Raw genomic sequence first — 21,568 nt, 5'->3', positions numbered from 1 at the left:
TGGAATTCCATGTGAAGAGAGGCTGTAGAATAGACACGTATTCTGGTTGTTAAATGCTGAGTATGCTATTATTCTTGTTTTAGATCCTTTTGCCTCAGCCATAGGGGATTCTTGACAAACTATGCTAGGAATATCAGTTTAAAAGAATTGTATATTACTATTTCTTTTTCATTCATTTGTATTTTTCTTTCTTTTGTCACTAGGCATACTGGAACCTTTTCCCGAGAGGGGAAAATATGCATTTCCCTTTGCACATCACTGGTAGAGGTGCTGAACAGATCTTAATAGTAACTCACTTTTTCCAATTATTTATTGAGGACTAAATCTTACAAGCCTCATTCATGTGAACATCTTCATAAAAAGCCATATGTCTCCCCCTTCCTCATGGCAGGACTTCTCTTTGCTATCATGGCTTTCTTGTCCTGGAATCTTCTGGGCTTGTATTTAAACAGGGACCAGATTATGCCTGGCCTTTATGGAGATGTGCAGAAGGGAGAGAGCACAAGACATCAATAGGGGTTGGGTGCCTAAATATCTTTGAGGATCTGGGCCCAAGCCATTCTCCATCACACAGTATTCAGAAGACCACTTGCAGTTACATTCATTGCACATATACATATGTCCAGATTGCTCCCTCCCTACTCCCCCCGGGGATCATCGCATTGGTGGAGGCGCTGGGACCACAATTATACCCCCACTATACCCCAGGTAGAACCGCTGGAGTAAGTTCCACCCCATGACATGCCTCTGTGTGCCTGCACTTGCTGCTCCCTGAGGCAGACTCAACCTCTTGGGTCCTTCCTGGGGGCGAATGCATATTTACTCCTCTCCCACTGCAAGGGAGAGATGTGCCTTACAGGGACTACTGAGCTTTAAGTAATTTCACCACAGAGGGAGTTAGGAACATTATACTAGGTGAAGTGTTGGATCACGTCCAATGTCAATAGCTTTATAGATAATACAGCAAGCTTTTCAACTGTCTGTAAGGTTGTTGTTTCATCAGACCTACAGATAATAAATTTGCCTTTGCCAGTGTGTTTCTAATGACTAGGGAAATTAGTATGAGGCCCTAGTGCTTTTTAATATGTTTTAAAACCCTTCTTAAGCATACTTTACATTTGGTTTAGGCACTATTTGACTGGCCATTGTGGAGGGATCCAATCCATGTTTTATAAACAGGATTAAAAAATCATGTTTTGGCTTGGATCGCTACTTGGGCTAAAGCACATTTTAAACTCAAGGTTTGGCCCCATCCACATGGCACATCAAACCATGTTATTACCCAGTTCTACCACAACCAAATTAAAACTCTGTGTTTAAACAACGTTGTAAGCCTTATACCTACGAGCCTCGCGTACAGGAAAAGAACAGTGTTATAGCTTTTTTTTCTTAATCTCCAGTGTGGTTGGGAAACGACAGTTCTGTAACCATGTTAAGGAACAATCTTTTAGTCTGTGTTTTAGTCTCTAGCCTATTATATTTTATACACTGGCAATAAAATGAGTGATAATAAGGATGTCCCTAACCCCGACAAAGAACTGTGCTAGCCCATGTTTCTTCATGCAGTGTAGATGGGCTCCAAGTTAGCCATGGGAGCAAGCTATGGAACAGACACAGAGTTGTATTTCTAAATTATTCAAATATTATTTCAAGATTACGCCATCATCTTAATAGGTTAATTCAAATGATAACGTTTAAAGAACTCTGTAAATATCTTTCTTCTTGCCATAGATGTGCTTATTTGGGGCAAGTTTCTGGCTTTTATAGCCAAAAAGCATACTAGAGAGGTATCACATCATAGGAGGAAATTTGGTTGCATCTGTTGTTTTTGAAGACCAAAGCTCAAGTAGGTTTGTAAGCGAACACTGCAGAATGCATGTATATCACTGTGACAAGGTGTATAGGCACTCCTATGGCCCAATGTACAAGGGGTAAAAAGATTCCCTGCCTATCACATGGCTGATCTAGGGTGGGACTATAACAGGAACGCATAGGGACATCTCCTCCTCCAGCTTTCTGAAAGCTAAAAAGGTGGTTGTTGTTGCCAAGTTATTTGCATCTTTTTGAATTAATAAAGGGAGCCTTGAGGAAAAGAACTTAAACATTTTACCTTCTCTGGCTGGTGAATCTGCCCATTGGTTTACAACCATATCCAAACATGAAGATGTGAGAACAGCTACTGAAGTAAGTCAGTAATTAGGAGTAAGTGCCCACCCAGTCCAGTCATGTATCAGTGAAAAATACCAGGAGCAGCAAATGCAGGCTCCATAATGCAGATCCACTGTAGCAGCTGAATAAGCTACTGCAGAAAAAACTGTTTAGAATAAGAAGCAGCCATGGGATCAGAAAGCCACTGAGGTTCATTCAGTGACAGTCATAACTAATAGGTATTAAGTAAGCATCTGAATAATCGTCATCTGCCAGGGAGTCAGATAGTCCTAGATATCTCCATTCGTTTGTTATAGTAGTTATTTATGAATGATATCATGTTTAATTGTATTTGGAATTTTTTTTTTAAAGGAAGAGGTAATAGTACAACTAGAATCCCTGTTGTGTGATAGGAGTATTATTCTTTTTCGTGACCCATGGCAGATGACCAGGGACAGGAAATTAAATTTGGTCTCTGACCAACAAACTCTGTGTCACAGCATTATGGAAAGTGTCTATACCTTTTGATGACAGATTTCACACTTTAGTACTTTAAACATCTAAAGTACTTTAAGATGTTTATGCTGTAATTTATGGAGCAGTTCTTTTGTTTATGACACGGCAAACATTAATCTTACTCAGCAAAAATGCAATTGTGGAATGAGAAAAATGTTAATCCCATCTGATGCCAGGTGGGAAGGTTTGTATTCATCTTTCTAAACATTTACTTCTGTTTTTCTGTGAAAACAGGTGAGGAAGCAAAGTGTACATATTCCACATCCTCTGCCACTTTTAGGTTATATAGTAATCAAACATGAGTTTATTGGAACAGTTAGAATTATTTGCCATTTTTCCTCCTCAACTAGAAGTTTGCTGGTGTTAAAAAAACATACTTTAGACTATCATCATGAATGAAGAAAAAAACCCTGGAAAGAGTTCAATTGCTAATGTATCCACCTTCATGCTTGCCATCAAAAATGTAATTACAGTAAAATAGGCCCAAATCAAAACTTGGGATCCAATAACTTCAAACTTTGAACAAATTCAAATCCAAAATCTTCAGCTTCTTTTCATGGGCCTTTTGCAGAAAATTTAGAGTTGCTAATTTTGGTTGTATGTATTCCTGGAGATTTCATTACATGACATAATCTTTAATTAAAGATTAATCTTTAATTCCTGGAGACTCCAGGCCAATCCTGGAGGGTTGGCAACCCTAAGAAAAATACCAGTCTCATGTGAGAGCTTTGTTCTTATTTTGGGAGGCTGCTTGTACAGCACTTCTAGTGAGCAAGGAAACTATTCCACAATGCAATCCACAACTGCATAATGTAATGCAAAAGTGTTTCATCATCCCCTTCTGAAACCCCTGCAGGCTGGCTACTTCTCACATAGCAGGAGAGAGTGGCATGTTGGAGTGAGAGTCAGGGCAAAGGGCCAACTGGAGATACTCTGCATGTTTCCATTCTCAAGCCGGCTATTATGGAATCTTTGGGAGTCCGTCATTTACTTCATCAAAATTCATTACACAACTCTGCCAGAATTGCCAAGATTTATCCGGCTTGCCATGTAAAACCGCTGAATTTCATATGATTTCCATGCAAAATAACAAAAAACCTGGGCCAGGTTCACTTGAAATTCAGATGGGATTTGCCAGAAGATTAAAATATCTGGTTCAAGTTCTGTGTTTATTAAAAAAAAAAACCCCAGGTAAAGCCAGTTTCACCTGTTCTGGGGTTTGTTTCAGGTTTTATAACAAAGGTCTTTCTCTTCTTTAAGTCAAAATCTGCTCTTTTCTGTAATCATGTCTGATTTCAACAGATCTCACTTGCCATAGAAGTCCTTAACTAAGGCTGTAGGTTTAACTTTTACAACCACTGACTTGCAGCCAAGAACTGTGCTCTGGAGGAAATCCTTTCTCTGCTAAAATATAAAAGTAGGCACAGCACCACTTCTTCCTCTGTGGTCTTTTAATCATCAGCTGCTTGGCTGCTTGCATGAAATGTGTGCTTTTTAAATAACTTTTAAGAATAGGTTAGTAATTGAGGAACCACTCGTTCCTTCTAGACTTCAGTAATATGTCACACAGCCAAACTGGGTGCTAGTATTTTTCCTTAGAGTGCAGGTGAACCTGACTGGATAGAATATATTTTAGATCAATTACTGTATAATCTGTGTTTGGTAATAAACATAAGGACAACGGCAGCAAAACCCTTACCCAAAGTAAAATTAAACGAGTCCAAACTTTCCCAAAGCATGAAAGTGTTCACATTGGGGGTGAGGGTGGGGAGGTGGTGGTTTTATCTTTGTGTGGAAATATAATTAACTGCTAGTAAAAAAATGTGTGCAAACAATTTAATTTTCCATGTTCTAATGAAATTATTTCCAGAGTTGTTAGATAAAAATATATTACAGTATTGTTGTAACAATTTGCTTGTAAACTTAGGGCCAAATTCTGCATGCTTTCTTACTCACAGGAGCATTCCCAGTTACTCCAATTTGTGGATAAATTATAGGTGCTGCTTTGGCTCCTGAAATGTCAAAGTTAAAATTCACATAAACCACAATGGGAGAGAGATTGGGCTGTAACAGTGTGTGTGTTTGAAAAAAGTAGTGTCTCAGACACATATTATCTTCAGAAACAACAACAACAAACAAACCCCAACAATGTAAGACTTTATATTTATTAATGTTTAATGTTACTCTATTAGATTGTAAGCTCTTTGGGACAGGAGCTGTGTCTTTGTATACCCCAATCCTGACTGTGACCTTTGGAAACTACTGCAACACAATGATTAAATCATTATCAGTCATGCTCATCACAGGCAATACACAACCAACAGCGATTGTATAGTCCTTACATGTATTCAGATATCATGGTACTGGGCATGATGCAAATCACACATTTGACAAAATGACAATCAAGTTTTACTTTATATTCCAATTACACACCTGCTTCTCACTAATTTTTAATGAATCAGCAACAGGCTTTTACCCTCCTGTCTGCTTTTCAAATGACCAAACAACAATAATAAAAGCAACAGTCCAAATTTGAGGGAAATTATTTTGTTTACAATAGTAGCCAACCCTATTTCAATGTCACCCTCGGTTTAAAACCACAGAGGAACACAAACATAGTGGCAGTTGCACCTTCTAAACTAGAATTGATTAATGGCTAAGGAAGTAGTAGTAAAGCTATCAGCCACAGGAAAACTGTATAAAGACCAAAAATGTGTCAGCAGAAACATCACAACCAGGGATCCAATCTTGCCATTCTGAAAAAGATGAAAAGGCACTCCAAAAAAATGCCACAACTTTGAATACGCAAAATCCTGTCTCCTTGGGGAACAAGGGTCAAAGCATGGTAGAGTCAAAGCACACATAATGTTTTTCCAACTCCTATTGCTAATCTGTGTAATAGCTGATTTGTTTTAGCTGTCCCTGTGGCTTTTGAAGTGGCCTTGCTGTTATTACAGCCATTAAGATCCACCTGTTTCATTCACATGAATGGTATTGTGAACTCCTCCAAAGATGTCAGCTGTAAAAGAAACATGGTACAGAATGGGAGGAAAGGTCCCTTTCCCTCCAGAGAAAAATGTCCGGACACAGGTTTTTAGTTAGTAGCGAAAAAGAAGGACTTAATTCCATTGACCGATATTCATCGCCAGATTTAAGGTCTGATTCTTTTAGTCACTTCTACGCTTTGGTAGTAGTCACCTCTCTCCCCTCCCCTCTCCCCCACCCTCCGCCAAGGGTAAGATGGGGGGAAAGAGAGAGAAAAAGTTTCAAACTGTTAAGCTAATTGTAAATTTTACAAAGTTGCTTTTATTGCAGTAGCCTTTTGTTAATGCAGTCCTTGGATTTGCTTTGAAAAACTTTTTAATGGTATAGTTTTTGTATCTGGCTTGAAAATAAACATTGAGTGGAAATGCCTTGTGTTTCTGCTGGATGAAAGATTGAATAACAAGAGGAAGAAGTCCAAAACTATATTATCTGCACCAGTATGGAACTATATTTATTTTGAGCTCAGATGAAGTTGTCCTTGCACTCTCTTTATAATCATTTTGTTGGAATATGTTTCTAGATTGATAGGAAGCTGTAGACAGTACAAGTATCCAACAAATTAAAAAGGGGCATATTGTCATTTGCTTTATGGCATGCTAAATCAAAATATGAGCCTGGGTGTAAATGAAGGCACAAATGTTTGATAGAACAGTCGAGGACTCATCCTTTTGATTTGGTTAGACTATGCTGCTGACAATCCAAGATTTTTTACAGAAAGCAATTTAAACAGCCCAGGAACAAGCAGAGATGTGCCCTAGCTGCAAAGTTTAGCTTTGGATCCAGATCCACCTTTCCTATGGGATATGCATTTTTAGGGGTTTAGTTCAGAGTCTTATTTATTCAAAAGTGCATTACAAGAACTTTTGATCTAAGCTTTTTCGGTAAACCAGTATGAGAGAACCCAGAAGCAAGCACTGAATAATAAGACTAGATAAAATTGGATTAATTTCTCTGGTACAGGTGACCTATATATATAATGTTGTATGTTGTTTACATTTTTCAGCCATGTTAGGGTAACAGATGAGCTTTATTACTTGTATATCTCATTTTTTCAAAGAAAAATAATTTTCCATTCAAAATTAATCCTGTATGAAATCATTCATGAATGATCTAATGTGTCCAATTTCATTTTTACATCCACTGTTCCAAGTTAATTTTATGTATTTACAGGCAGTTTGAGCACAGAGGTGCATTGAACTGAATCTTCAAGTTTCATATAGCTCCTTGTTTTCCAGGAAGTGCAAGTGTACTGATCACATGAAAAACTATAGCTGAAAAAGTAAATACAGTAAATGCATTCCTTTGCTGTTTTCTCTCCTCTAAACTCAGCAAGTAATGACAAGATTGGGAGACAACGTAAAATGGTGTTCTGTACATTTAATACCTTAAACACAGAAGCCGCCACCACCGCATGCACGAACAAATCTCCTGTACTACCCCATATCCTTTGTACTTGATCCACAGAGTATGATTTTAAAAATACACAAGCACACGGACCAAGGTGACCTAATCCCGAGTCTTCAATTTGTTTATGTGGTATGGAAATGTGGCTGCCCTTCCCCCCCACTACCAGAAATGGTTTATTTAAAATTAATTTGTGTGTATGGTATATTCCTCTCTCTGAAGGACAAGCAAGAGTGCTTAAAAATCCTGAGTATCAGAGGGGTAGCCGTGTTAGTCTGGATCTGTAAAAGCAGCATAGAGTCCTGTGGCACCTTATAGACTAACAGACGTTTTGGAGCATGAGCTTTCGTGGGTGAATACCCACTTCGTCGGATGCACGAGGTTGATGGATTTCCACTCCATACAGCTAAATGCAGTGCCTTGCATGGTGTCAAGTATCAGAGGGGTAGCTGTCTTAGTCTGGATCTGTAAAAGCAGCAAAGAGTCCTGTGGCACCTTATAGACTAACAGACGTTTTGGAGCATGAGCTTTCGTGGGTGAATACCCACTTCATCGGATGCATATCATCCGACGAAGTGGGTATTCACCCACGAAAGCTCATGCTCCAAAACGTCTGTTAGTCTATAAGGTGCCACAGGACTCTTTGCTGCTAAAAATCCTGAGTGCATTGAATGACTGGCATGTCTAACCAGGGATGAAAATGAAAACTGGCCTCCTGCCTAAGTTTCCTACTAACTAACTGACAACAGAAAGATGAGGATGATGTTCTGTCCCAGAGTTCTTCACAGTCTGCTGCAGCCCATGCTGACTTTGGGAAGACACTGCATGACTGTCCAGCAATTAAAATTCAGTTGTCCAGTCTGAGATTGTTGTTCCCTTCCTAAGCAGGGTATTTCTTAAGCTGATAGACCCTAAATAAAGCCATGACAGAGTGCAGAGGCCCTACCTGAGCACCAGCAGACGAAGAGTTAACTGCTAGCCCAGGTCAACCACACCTGTAAAGAGGGAGGTAATGAAGCAGAGCTGTGGTACCTGAAGGCCAGATTAGAAATTTAGAAGAAAACCAGGGAACTCTGTTAAAAGAAAAATACTTCCATTGGTAGTGAGAAGGGAAAAGAATCTCTGAGATAGATTTCTATGCTTGGTAGCTAAAGAGGTGGGTTGGAGTCTGACCTGTTGTGGTTTTTTTTTCCTGTTTACTTTCTTCTCTAGCAGAATTTTTTGTTTGTTGCAACCAGAGAACTCTCAAACCTGAGAATAAAGGCACAGAAGAATTATTCTAGTAGATGATTTGCTTTGTCACTATTAGACCAGCGGGTCTATTCCTCAGACTAACAAAGGTTTAACATAAAGTTAAGTATAAGGCAACATGTTTGCTTTTTTACAGAAAATCCTAAATGGATGCATAATTCTGTTTAATTTGACTTTTCTTACAGAAAGTAGGAGAAGCCAAACCAGTCAATATATAATACTGAAGTTTTTTTCTGTTGTATCTTATGACCCCCTTCTATGTAAGTACATATGTACACCATCCTTTGAGAGACTCTTCCTTTCCCCCTTTTTAGTTAACCTCTCTGTTTTTTTGTAGCCAATGAAGACTGTATGCAGCTCTTTCAGAAGCCTGTTCTCAATTCTCTAAGTATTGGCTGGATGGATGACTTGAGTGATAAAAGTTTCCCTCACCAGCTCCTCCAACTAGATAGTTGCTGATTTCTTTTGAGTGGTGTCAGCTAGAAGGTGTATACAACAGACTCTGACCTTTAAGACCAGCTTTTCTCTATTTAAAAGTTTCCACTTTCCAGCTGCTGAAAGATTTCTGTGAAAACCATTCTCTAATGCTCTGTTTTATATTTACCCAAAGTTTTGTACTGTCCCTTTGACCACCATGGCACCACAGTGCCTGCTGTGTTCTTTCCAAATCTGTCTTTAGCAAATCCAGTTCAAAAGAGGAAAACTTTGATGGGTAGATCTTAGAGTGAAATCCTAAGAATCTGCTACATATGCAATGGTATCTTTACTTTAAAGACAATTTATTATATTACATCCTAATATTGATACAATGATTGTCCATATACAAAAGCATATTTCTTTTACATGTGATTAGTCTCCAGAACTTTTTTGTAGTGCAGACTAATGTGCCTCAGTGGGGGATCACTCAGCCTCTCTAATCTCATCCACAGTGCAATGAATTCCATTGTGGGCCTCGGAAGCTCATGGCATACGAATGTTTGACGTTTGAGAATGGTCTGTTCATTTCTAATACTTTTGTTTCTTTCTTGTTGAGATTGGTGAAATTTTTACCTCTCAATTGCTCATTAGTATTTTTGCTTTTGAGAGTGATTCAAGACATTGTTTTGCCTTGCAATTGAAATTGGCTTTCCATACAACTGTATATAGGTACAGTTATTGATGAGTAGTGATTTTTCTTTTGAATATCTTCTCTTGGACATCTTCATTAGAAGATTCTCCCTCTTCTGGGCACTTATAGCTGTGATTTGCCTCTCCCTCATCCTACTTACATGACTGGTACTATCCAATTTGGAGAGCCACTTGTTCTTACTGTGCTATGAGCCTGACCCAGAGGTCCTTGATCTTTTTGGGAATCTTTATATTGATTTCAGTGGGCTTTAGCTGTGGTTTTATGACATGAGCATAAGATCAAGAGACAAGCTATCACCATTTAAAATTATCGCTCAAGTGAACTAGGTCTATTAGGAGTGTGCAAGAGAGGGTCTAAAATATTCTAGAAAGTGAAGGTAAATTGTTTTTATTTTATTTTCTGTTCTATTATATAATTTAGGTCTAATCACTAACCTAAATCATATTCTATCTCTGATGCCCTAGTCCTGCAATGAACTCTGCAGTGGCAAACTCTCTGAATTTGGTCCATAAGCTTAATTATACTTTAATAACCTGCTGTCTGTAACTATGGTTGCACTGTTGGTTTAAGAGAATTATACAAACTGTACACTTTGTTTAGGAGAGGAGTTTGGGGTGGGGGGACTGTTAAGTCACAACTATAATGAGCTGTTTGGAAAAATTTCTGCAGGATTGCATATACTACTTGGAAGTCAATGGGCCCCCTGGGGAAATACACCTGGTGTAGGAGCAAGGACCAGGGGCGGCTCCAGGCCTCAGCACGCCAAGCGCGTGCTTGGGGCAGCAAGCTGCAGGGGACACTCTGCCGGCGCCGCGAGGGCGGCAGGCAGGCTGCCTTCCACGGCTTGCCTGTAGAGGGTCCGCTGGTCCCGCAGCTTCGGTGGACCTCCCGCAGGCAAACCGCCGGAGGCAGCCTGCCTGCCGTGCTTGGGGCGGCAAAATCCCTAGAGCCGCCCCTGGCAAGGACTGCTCCAACCCCCCAGTGCAGCCAAAAATGTGGGAGGCAGAAAGGTGGCATAAAGCTACCTTTGCTCCCCCCGCCTTCATTTTCTTGTGGGTTGTGCCTACTGATCAATGCAGCATGGAATCTGACCCAATGGGAATTTCACCAGTGAATTGTGTGACAGCCTTATGACTTTTTCTCTACAGTCAGTTGTCTCATTGAGTACTACATAAAACAAACAGGGACCAAATAAGAGCACTGCACTATTACTGCCACATCTATATGTTTGGGGGCCAATTCCGATCTCAGGAATGCTTGCTCAACTACTGGTGGCTGAAAGTGGTCATGCAAATGGTTCAACACGTGGACGCTTGCACCTGCATGGAGTCATTTCTATAGGATCAGGGCCCAATGGAAGTTGTTTGTGTATATCTAAGGGTAAAATCTGGCCCTTGTTTTCTCAGTGAGTGTCTTTGTAGATCTAGCTAGTGAGCAGAGTTTGTTTGCAAAACTCATGTAGTACAGATATCCTAGTGCACAATATTGTTAATTTAGCAGAAATAGTTAAATTAGTAAATGAAACAAGATATACTACCTACTTCAGTATCTAAAGTTTATTAAATTGAACCAGCCTTCTTTACTTTATCAATTTCCTGTAAATGTATGTCATCTTTTCGTCAATATTGTAGTGTTCCTTTTCAAACGTATTCCTTCTGTTAGATAGTGAAAAATCTGTGCGGTCAAATTCATTTCGGGTGACCGACCATGTGTCCCATTTTGGCCAGAACAGTCCATTTTTTAAGCCCTGTCCCTGCCGTCCCGCCTTTTTTGGAAAAAGTGGGCATTTGTCCCATTGGCTCTTTCCAACTTGCTCAGTTGGCAAGAGCCAATGGGACAAATGCCCACTGTTGTCAAAAACGTGGAGTGCGGAGGAATGTGCAGGGGACAGGCAGGGCTCGAGTGAGCAGTGATGCTAGCCCCAGCCTCATGGAGGGGGGGGTCAGACAGGGCTCAAGTGAGCAACAATGCCAGCCCCGGCCTCGCATGGGGGGCAGGCAGGGCTCGGATGAGCGGCTCGGGCCAGCCCCATGCACGGGGGGTGGGGGGAGGGATGGCTCAGGTAGGCTAGCCCCCCGCGGTGTCCTGTTTTTTCTATTGGGGAAATATGGTCACACTAAATTCATTGCATCTTATAAGGAGTGTAACTCCTCTGAAGGCCACGGAGTTGCATCTGCTTACGCCAAAAGGTGAATTGGGTTCCTGGTCTGTGTGCCTCTTCCCTTTTGTAGCTCAGAACAATGCCTTGTTCTAAGGGCCTGATCACCCCACAGCCTGTATAATTTAGAGACATGTTATTCCCTCATCTAGAGTGGAATCTGTTTTTTGGAAAACGTTTAGCCATAGTCTGCCAGCAGATGAATGTTGCTACAACTTTCATTAATGTCAATGAGACTCGTGTGATATGCTTCACAGGGCAGAATCTGGCCCATTCTCTTCAAAGGAAAATCCTGGGTTCAGTAAAACTGATACTTATTTTATGCTGTGAGAGACACATGATCAGAGGTTACTTGTAGTGGGAGATGAACTGGAAGAAAATCGACTTGGTATACAGTTTTGGTTCTCCTTTTAAAAGTCCCCCCATATTATCTTAAACACACCAGACATAAGAAAACCACGGATTTCCCCAGCGTGCCTTTTTACTGATTTAAAAACACCTATTTCTCTATTGAATCAGCTCAAGAATCCCTCAACATTTTGGCTTGTCAAAGCCTTGTGGTGCCAATACTGAGTAAGAACATATTTTTTCTGTGATGTCTCTTCTTCCTGTTCCATAGCAGTACTTTGGCTTTTCAGGGCTGCTTTTGCTCTGGCTGTAAACATTGTTGTTTTTAGAGTCAAGCAAAGTCTTGGTCACACTTGACAAGGACCCTGAATTATCAGCTGCTTCACAGGCAGCTGGGGACAGGAGAAGAGGGAGGAGAAGGTGCAAATTGAACAGGGAAGCCCCATCTTTTTGGGTCTGAAAACCCTGATTATCAGATGGCTGAAGAACCAAAAAAAGCTCACTAGCATTAGAGGAAGGAGTGCTGGGGAGAGAAGAGCCTTCTCAGTTCACCACATCATGATGTTTCCATAACCCCATGCAGCAAAGAACTTTTCTGATTCTCCTCCACTGGGCGACTGGACTACCTAATTTCCTTTAAACTTGAGACCTGTTCCGAAGCAATAATGCTGTCTGAAGTGAAGCCAAACCCTCCTTTAATACACTTAAATATAACCCTACCCCAAGGAAAGCCTTCTATAGCCTGACAAGGGAGAAGAGCCTGAGCCTGCATGAAGTCCACTGGGGACTATGCTATTTCCAACCTGTTTGACTTGGAAGAGGCTCACATACTCTAGTGATGGGTGGCAGCACAAAACTGTAAGATAGATAATGTAAACTGAAACACTGAGGATCAGCTTCATCCCTGATATAACTCCATTAACTTCAGACGAATTACACCAGAGATGAATGTGGTGTGAGGGAGATTAAGGGCCTGATTTTCAGAGGTGCTGAGCACTTGTAGCTCCCACTGATTTCATTTGGAGTGGTCAGCTCAGCGTCTTTTGAAGCTCCAGTTCTGAGCTCAGCATCATTCAGTGAGTCAGTTGCAGAGCTGGGAATAGATTCATGGACTCCCAATATCCTGCTTTTACCACTAGACACTCTGGACTAAGTGAAGGCTAAAACTTGCTACAAAGCAAGAGGAGAGCAGGGAATAATCAAAATATGGTTCCAAACATTAGAGTAAATAATTAAGCTTCTTAACTCTAGGAAAAATAGTTGATTATCTTATTTATACCTCAGATATTCATAAATGTAGAGTTGAAATTAACCAGTGTGCCCTTAACATTAGTTATTGGTTGGTTTTCAGTTGTGAACAACTACTGCACTACACTTAAGTTTTTCTGTTTTAATTAAAGGCATTCATCAGCAGAAGTAAGGAAGCAATTTACCCTCCAACCGAGCGTTGGACAGTTTTGTCAACGAAGTATAAGCGCCTCTGGCTCTATTCAGCTGGTAAGTACTGAGATTAGTTTTTTATGTATAGTTTTTACATCTAAATTGATTTATGTTTTTACACTGAGTTAACTGAACCCTTCTAGGGGGCTGATCTTGCTTTCTGCTGCCCTCTGCATAAGGCTGTAATAAAACTACTGCAATGTGAGCTGAGGCAACTGTTTGTTTGAAATGATTGTCACTGGTGCCCAGGGTCTGAGATAGGGTAGCATAAATCAAAGTAAATAAATGACTGTGCAGATTATGGCCTTTTGCTGGAATTGTTTGAGCCCTGCCCTGTAAGCACATATATGCACAGACGTGCATGTACTGTGTGCTGGCCAGCGATGCTCTGCAAAGACGGGTGTGTGCCCAGAATAAAGGGCATTACGTGACCCATATGGCATGGCTCAGTGCATGGTTCCCTACACCTTCCTAGCATGAAGCATTTGGCACTGGTCACTGTTGGAAAAAGGACTGTGCATTAGTTGGACTGCTGGGTAACAAATTTTGTCCACATACTTCAGTTTCAGGGCTTTTTTTCCCTTGTGATTGTCTGTGGGCAGGTGACCATTTTTCTTGTATTTATTCCTTATTGTAAATTATTTGCTAAACAACAACAGTTAACCTAATGTAGGTTGACTGACAGCACTGGGTTTGGTTGTGTTTTGGATGCACTGAGGTAACTGAATTACTCCAGGCTAGATTTCGAATACTTAGCCATAGAGAGCAAAGAGACATGACTGGATGTTTAGCTTTATACTATTCCATGTTAGAGCCTTTTCAGGAAGGTTTTCAATGCCAAATACTTAACATGGGAATGCCCTCCAGATTTGTCATCTTCCTACATGCGCTAACAACTGACGGGCCAAATTCTGGCCAGCTCTTCACAATGGGGTTCAGGTCTGGAGGCCAAAAGGTATCTCGCCTCATGCTCCTATGCAGGGACTGTCCAGCATCTTGAAGGGCAATGTGATCCCTGCTACCCGCAAGTGTGCTAGGTGCTTGAATGGGGAAGGGGTTAAGAGGGATCATGGCTCCTCCCTCTCCCCCATACCAGTCAGCAGAGCTGCTTGGACAGGGAAGAGGTAGGATGCCATGCCCTTTTCAAAGGTGGTGCAATAGGTGTGTTGGTATGCAGTGCTTGAAAGTCACTGGCCTAGTTCTGCTTGAGTCAGGTGCTGCATAGCCCCCTCAGCATCTTCTCCAACCTGCTGGATGTCACATAGGGAGGAACGTAGCCCCTGTTTATTGTAACAAGAGGAAATGTATTCCCATTAAATTCAAGATCTTTTAAAAGGCCCATCAAAAGCAGGGGAGATTTGGGAGTATCTCATGCTGTGAAATAAAACCAGAATGGGATTTTGACCCTTTTCTGAGTAGTAGTAGGAATAGGCAGAGTATTCGTGCCCCAGCGATTGAGAAAACTGGAAATACTGTTAAGCATTCACTTCCTGTGTGTCAGGGCTTACCACTAGTGTTTTGCTCGCTTCCTCAGTTTGAAATGCTGTGGTGAGGGCAGGGTTTTCTTTCTTCTTTTGCTCTCAGCAACCTGCTTCTGCTGTTAGGAAATTTGGTAACATTACATTTCACTTCCGGTAGCCGCCATTTTGTGAGCTGTCACAACTTACATGCCTCTAATCCATCATCTAAAAAGGTACGTCTGCTGTAGTGATTTATGGTTATTTCTGTAGGATGCTTAAATTGCTCTTCATTGGATAGAGTGTGCTCTGTGTGGGGTTGGGGTGGGGGGAGTACAACAGTATATCATAAAATGCAATGATGACTTTTCTTTTGAAAATCTGCATTTTTTTCTGTTTTAATCTATTACATTCCATCTCTATTTATTTAGCTTTATCCTTTTCATCCCTTTTTAAAATTCGTATCTAGAAAATGTGCAAAACTGCAAAAGTTAAAAGCACACAATTCAAATGATAAAGATTATTATTGCCAGCTAAACTAGACAAGTTAGAAGCCAAAATAAAATGTGATTGATTTGATTGATGAAAGTGGGTGGTGTGATGTTGGAAAGTAAATACAATGGTTGATTTTAAAACTGGATTTTAATAAGCAACATCATTTTGTTTGCAAAACTCTGTCTTCAGTAAAAAAAAAAGATTATAGATATACTTACATGAATTTTAAATTAGTTTACCTCATTTGTTTTTCATCTTTTGTAAACTAATACTATGGAACATTATAAAACATATCTGCAGATATGTCTTACTACTAGGGCTGTAAAATTATTTAAAAATTAATTGTCAGATTAAAACAATTAATTGTGACTAATCCAGTTTTAATCGCATTTGTTAAACAATAACAGAATACCAATTTAAATTTATGATAAATATTTTTGGATTTTTTTTCTACATTTTCAAATATATTGACTTCAGTTACAATGCAGAATACAAAATGTACAGTGCTCACTTTATTATTTTTTATTACAAATATTTGCACTGTAAAAAAAGATAAACAAAAGATAATGCAATCTACAAATCAAAGCATGAAGGGGCATATAAATGTTTAGCATATCTGGCACGTAAATGCCTTGCAACACCAGCTACAACAGTGCCAGGCAGTGCTGTTCTCACGTGTAAACAAATTGTAAATAAGTAGCAGGCAGCATTATCTCCCATAAATGTAAACAGACTTATTTGTCTGAACAAGAAGTAGGACTGAGTGGACTTATAGGCTCTAAAGCAGTGGTTCTCAAACTTTTGTGCTGGTGACCCCTTTCACATAGCAAGCCTCTGAGTGCGACCCCCCCCTTTATAAATTAAAAACACTTTTTAATATATTTAACACCATTGTAAACGCTGGATGCAAAGCGGGATTTGGGATGGAGGCTGACAGCTTGTAACCCTCCATGTAATAGCCTCACGACCCCCTGAGGGGACCCAACACCCAGTTTGAGAACACCTGCTCTAAATTTTTACATTGTTTTGTTTTTGAGTGCAGCTATGTAAAAAAATAATTCTACATTTGTAAATTGTACTTTCATGATAAAAAGATTGCACTACAGAAATGGTATGAGGTGAATTGAAAAATACTATTTCTTTTGTTTATCTTTTTTACAGTGCAGACATTGGTAATAAAAAATAATTTGTACACTTTGTATTCTGTGTTGTAACTGAAACCAATATATTTGAAAATGTGGAAAAACATATATTTTATTTATAATAAATATTTATAATTTCTATTATTGTTTAACAGTGCGATTAAAACTGCCATTAGTCGCAATTAATTTTTTAAATCGAGTTAATTTGTTTTGAGTTAATCACTTGAGTTAACTGCAATTAATTGACAGCCCTACTTACTAGATAATGCTTTACCTAGCAATTGTTCTCTAGGACTTTGAGGATATTTTTGAGGATATTTTGATTGCAGTGCCAGAGACTGCCTGAACTTAGTGACTATTGAGCATCATATGTAGATGTTGTGTTTCCTACTGTCCCACTGAGACAAAATTACTGAGTCCGTGAATGCAATGAGATTGATTACAGAGGATCTAGAGCAGGGATTGGCAACGTTTGGCATGCGGCCCGTCAGGGAAATCCGCTGGCGGGCTGGGACAGTTTGTTTACCTGCAGTGTCCGGAGGTTCAGCCAATCGCAGCTCCCACTGGCCGGGGTTTGCTGTTCCAGGCCAATGTGGGCTGCGGGAAGCAGCAGCCAGCACATCCCTCGGCCCGCACCACTTCCCGCAGCCCCCATTGGCCTGGAATGGCGGAGGCTGAAGGTAAACAAACCGTCCTAGCCTGCCAGGGGATTTCCCTGATGGGCCGCATTCCCTGATCTAGAGAGATGGGGTGAAATTCTTGCCCCACTGAAGTCAATGGGAGTTTTTGTTGTTTGCTTCAATTGGTCCAGGATTTCATGCATTGTAGCTTGTGTTTGTCAAAAATCAACCTGTTCATGGCTTGTCGTCCCCTTTAAAGAACTCGATTGGCCCAACAAGCTAGTAATGAGAAGGCAATTGGGGGAGATGGGTACTTCAGTAATAGCAACCCAAAGAACAAGCTCAAGTCCATATCAGTCTTGCTGAAGGTGATTCAGCATCAGCTAGCTCTGTGGTCTTTTAAGAGCAATTGCAAACTATCCAGTGATATGATTTGACAGTCCTGTAGTTGAAGATTTCTGCACACGTGGAAAGCACAGTCAAATGTCCAGTGCCAACGGTATATACATGATTTGTGTTCAATAGATGTACTTGTCAATATAACACTGGCAGCACATACAGTAAATATAATCAGAGTAATACCCTGAACATTTCTGACAGTCACCATACGGGGAATTTTTCCTCCTGGTTCTGTAAATGATGCAGCTGGGCATGGAGTTTCATGATGCACTTGATACAGTTACAAGCACTTGCTACTGAAAATACCCTCAAGTTCTTAAAAGTGGAACATGACTGATGGAGAAAAAGGAAGGATAAGAATAATATCTAACAAGATGCAAACAGGACAAAGCAAGAATTAATAAAAATTAATAAAAATTGGTAAAATAAATTAATAAAAATTACAGTGAAATGTAAAATACCTATATCCTAATTTTCTATAATGGGGGCTGGGAAACCCCTTTTTATAAGGCTTAATCCAAAGATCCGTACAAGTTAAAAAAAAAAAACCCAAAAAAACCCAAAAACAAAACCTGTCATGGACCCAAAACCTGAAGTTCTTATATTTTACTCAGTCTGTACACAGTTGAAATGTGAGTTATCTTCACTGAGAGTTTTGCCTGAATAAGGACTTCAAGATTTGGTCCATAGTTTTTATTTGTATGGAAGAACCTTGCAATGCAAATAGAATAAATCTCAGATGGAGTTGTTAGTAGTAGTAGTAATATTGAATATAGAGGGTGTAATGTTATAAGAAACATCAAATGCCTCATTTTTCTTAATAGCTGGATACATTTTATAATCCTCAGCTATAGCACAGTACGCATTGATTATGGGACCTACGTTTATCACAATTTTACAGTCATTTGCAATGTTTGGGCTACTGTTGTTACAGAGTCCTTGTTCTTGATAGTCAAGGATAGTTTAACAGACTGATTTGATAAATATACTCCAGTGGACTTCCCATTGGTACACTAGTTATTCTAATCCTGTAATTATCTTTCATGGGTCACACTGTGCTTAGTTTTCCTCAGAGCTCACAGAAAAGGAAAGATAGATTATCTTAAACTGTGACTTTTATACCACTTCATTACTTATAAGGAAAACCTTTAATAGGGTATAAATAGTCTTTGAATATGACTGGACAGCTGTTTCATTGTCTTCATACAAGCCTCTTATTTTGTATTAGTTACACAGTAAGGAAAAAGAAATAGCAGTACCCTCTACATTTGCAATAATCTGTACATTTACATAAAATAAAGTTATGTATAGTTCTAAGTGAAGAGGTTCTAAGATGCTGTTTCACAGTCTCTTTTCCATTCTGCAGTAGGAAATTCTGTCACTATTTTTGTGACTATGCAAGTAAAAAGAACCAGCCAGCTTGATAGTGTGTGCCATTGGAAGAGTTCACATGTTTTGAACTTTGTTCTGAAGAGGATGTACCACCTCAGAATGGCTAATTAGGCATGACTAAACATCCTTTGGCTTTATTAAGTTGCAGCATAATATACTGCAGAAGTGGCGATGCTTGAGGTTTCTGATGATGGGGACAGCAGTTCCATGTGTTTCTAAAGATTTACTGTGGTGGTAGTTGGAAAATATCATAAAATAAGTCATCTGTACTAGCAAGAGGTGGGAAAACAACCCTGTGTTTAGATTTTGGATGGTAATGTTATTGGGGTCCCATGGACTTAATTTGGAGTTGTGAGTGCTCAGCACTTCTGACAATCAGGATCAAAGTATTTCATGCAGGAATCAAATAGCCATTTTGATGATTTTGGCCTGGCTTGTTTGGGCTGGGTGTCAGGGTCTTCAGTACCTACCTTAGCTGCTGCTCCTGCTTCAGGGACTCAGCCATCATGGCCTGGATACTGCTGTTGCCTTTTACTGAGGATGTTAGGTGCCCTTTGGCTGCTGCCCGCATGCTGTCTGCTTCCTGACCTGCCTCTGGATCTCCTCATCAGCTGAATGGGCCTGTAGGGGGCCCCAGATGTGATTGAACCAGCCCTCACTTCCACCAGTCAGTGAAAGTTTTGAATGAAGAGGAGCTGCAAATTTGGGCCTAAACTTAGTATGTTGCGTTTCTTTTCTAATTAATTAACTGTTTTCCTCTTCTGTGCCTTCCATTTTTAGACAGATCCTTCTCTAACCATTTTCTTCGTTGAAGAATTTTATTTGCACTCCATCAAGGAATAGAGACATGCTTTTTAGGTTTAGTAGGGGAAATAAGCTTGAGTTATTTCTTTTAAAAGCCCACATTGCTATAAAACACCTATTTATTTTTATTCTCTACAGCCTCCGTTTTATGACGCAGTGGAGCCAGTGGATTTTGAAGGTTTCCTAATGACACAGCTGAACAACTTAGACTCAGAAACTGTGCAAGAACTTGGTGATTTTCCTGAAGATGATTTGGACATTGTCTTTACTCCAAAAGAATGCAGGACTTTGCAGCCTTCCTTGCCTGAAGAAGGGTAAGGAGAGCTTATTTAGAATAGTGTGTGATTAAAAAGGTATTGAAAAAGATGTGTGCAGGTTCATGTTTCCAATTCAGCAAGGCACTTACTCACATTCCTAACTTTAAGCAAGGAATAGTCCCATTGATTTCAATAGTGCTGCTCACATATTGAAGTTAGGTAAGTACCTTGCAGAATTGGGAGCCTATGAAAATGTTTATGCAAAGGCATGGATGACTATTGTGATCTAATTGGTGGAAGAGGGTTTTGTTTCTGAGACTGTCATTTTCTCCAATAAATGCACATGATGGGACTGCAAGGCCTCTTCACCATCCAGCTCATGAGCCGACTCCACAAATTATAGAGTTTTTAACCAAGGTATTTAATCAAACTGTATCCATTTAAAACTGTGTTTTTAAAGCTTGGTTTATTTAAATAAACTCATAGTAGAAAATGCCTGATTCAGCTCCCCCACTCCCACTGCACACACACTTCTTGCATGATTGCCTGAGCAGATGCTGCTGCCACTGCATGAGGCTAGAGCTCTCTCTGAGAGCCTAAATGTGAGAGCCACTTTCAGCCTAAACTTGTTCCCCTGAACTGTTCTCCTCTCCTTGTGTTCCTCCCTTGCCTGCCTGCTGCCCATCTCACCGCAATGCACAGAATTTTTTGGGCAATCACTCCAAGGGTCTGAACAATAGCCCACTGAAATCGGGGGGAATTTTCCAGTGCCTTCAATAGCCTTTGGACCAGGTAACAATTTGCCAAGCACTGCCACTGTGGCAGCAGAATTTCAGAAATATGTTTAAGCTATTCAGGGTAGCTCTGGTCTTTTTAAAAAAAAAAAAAAAAAAAAAAGCTAGAAGACTTAGGGCCCGCTTCTGGAGCCCTTATGTGTGTATTACTCCTGTTGAGACTAAGCGGGTATTTACATGCATATAAGGGCTGAAGAATCAAGCAGCTAGTGGCAAATTCTCCACTCACCTACAGTCTATCTCATGCAAGTCCTACAGGTATTGCGAAGTGGGGTGCGTGCAGTCAGGCCTAGAAGTCAGAACAGAAGTCAGAAAACAAAACCAAGGGTCAGAAGCTGGATGCCTCAGCCATGGATCCCAAAACTGTGTATCTGAGTCAGGGAAGGCAGAAGCATATCTGGGTCCAAAGCTGGAACAAGGCAGGCTCTGTCTCAGTAGCAGGCCAGGGATCTGCCTTGTTGTACAGACAGCCCTCCATGCTTCAATAGTGCATCTGAACCAATCAGCAGTAATGGAGGTGCTGCCAGTCAAATCTTCTGTGGGTGGCATTTCCTCTGGTGCCTAGTCTGCCTGGGTTTACAGAGCATTGGTCATGGCTTTGTCTTGGCTGCCAGTTGGCAAAGAGGAAATGGTGGTCATTCAGCACCCTGCAGACATGGGTTCTGGTCTAATAAGTCTGTGCAGAATTGGATCCTGAGTCATTAAAATAAATCATTTTATTTTGATGGCTGCCATTGGTGCAGCTGCATTGGTAGCAAAGGTCCCACTC

The 21,568-nt window shown here is 40.3% G+C and overlaps 1 protein-coding gene across 1 annotated transcript in view; it reads left to right on the top strand.

Annotated features, from left to right (window-relative positions):
- The window catches only part of DOCK8 (dedicator of cytokinesis 8), a 144,007-nt gene that overhangs the window by 18,383 nt on the left and 104,056 nt on the right, over positions 1 to 21,568 (top strand). The window contains exons 5-6 of the mRNA XM_045020497.1: positions 13,400 to 13,496; positions 19,887 to 20,062. Coding sequence (XP_044876432.1) covers positions 13,400 to 13,496; positions 19,887 to 20,062 — 273 coding nt within the window. The remainder of the gene's footprint in view (positions 1 to 13,399; positions 13,497 to 19,886; positions 20,063 to 21,568) is intronic.

Source organism: Mauremys mutica, chromosome 6, assembly GCF_020497125.1.
Source record: "Mauremys mutica isolate MM-2020 ecotype Southern chromosome 6, ASM2049712v1, whole genome shotgun sequence".
Classification (NCBI taxonomy): domain Eukaryota; kingdom Metazoa; phylum Chordata; order Testudines; family Geoemydidae; genus Mauremys; species Mauremys mutica.
This window is presented reverse-complemented; position numbering and strand designations above follow the sequence as displayed.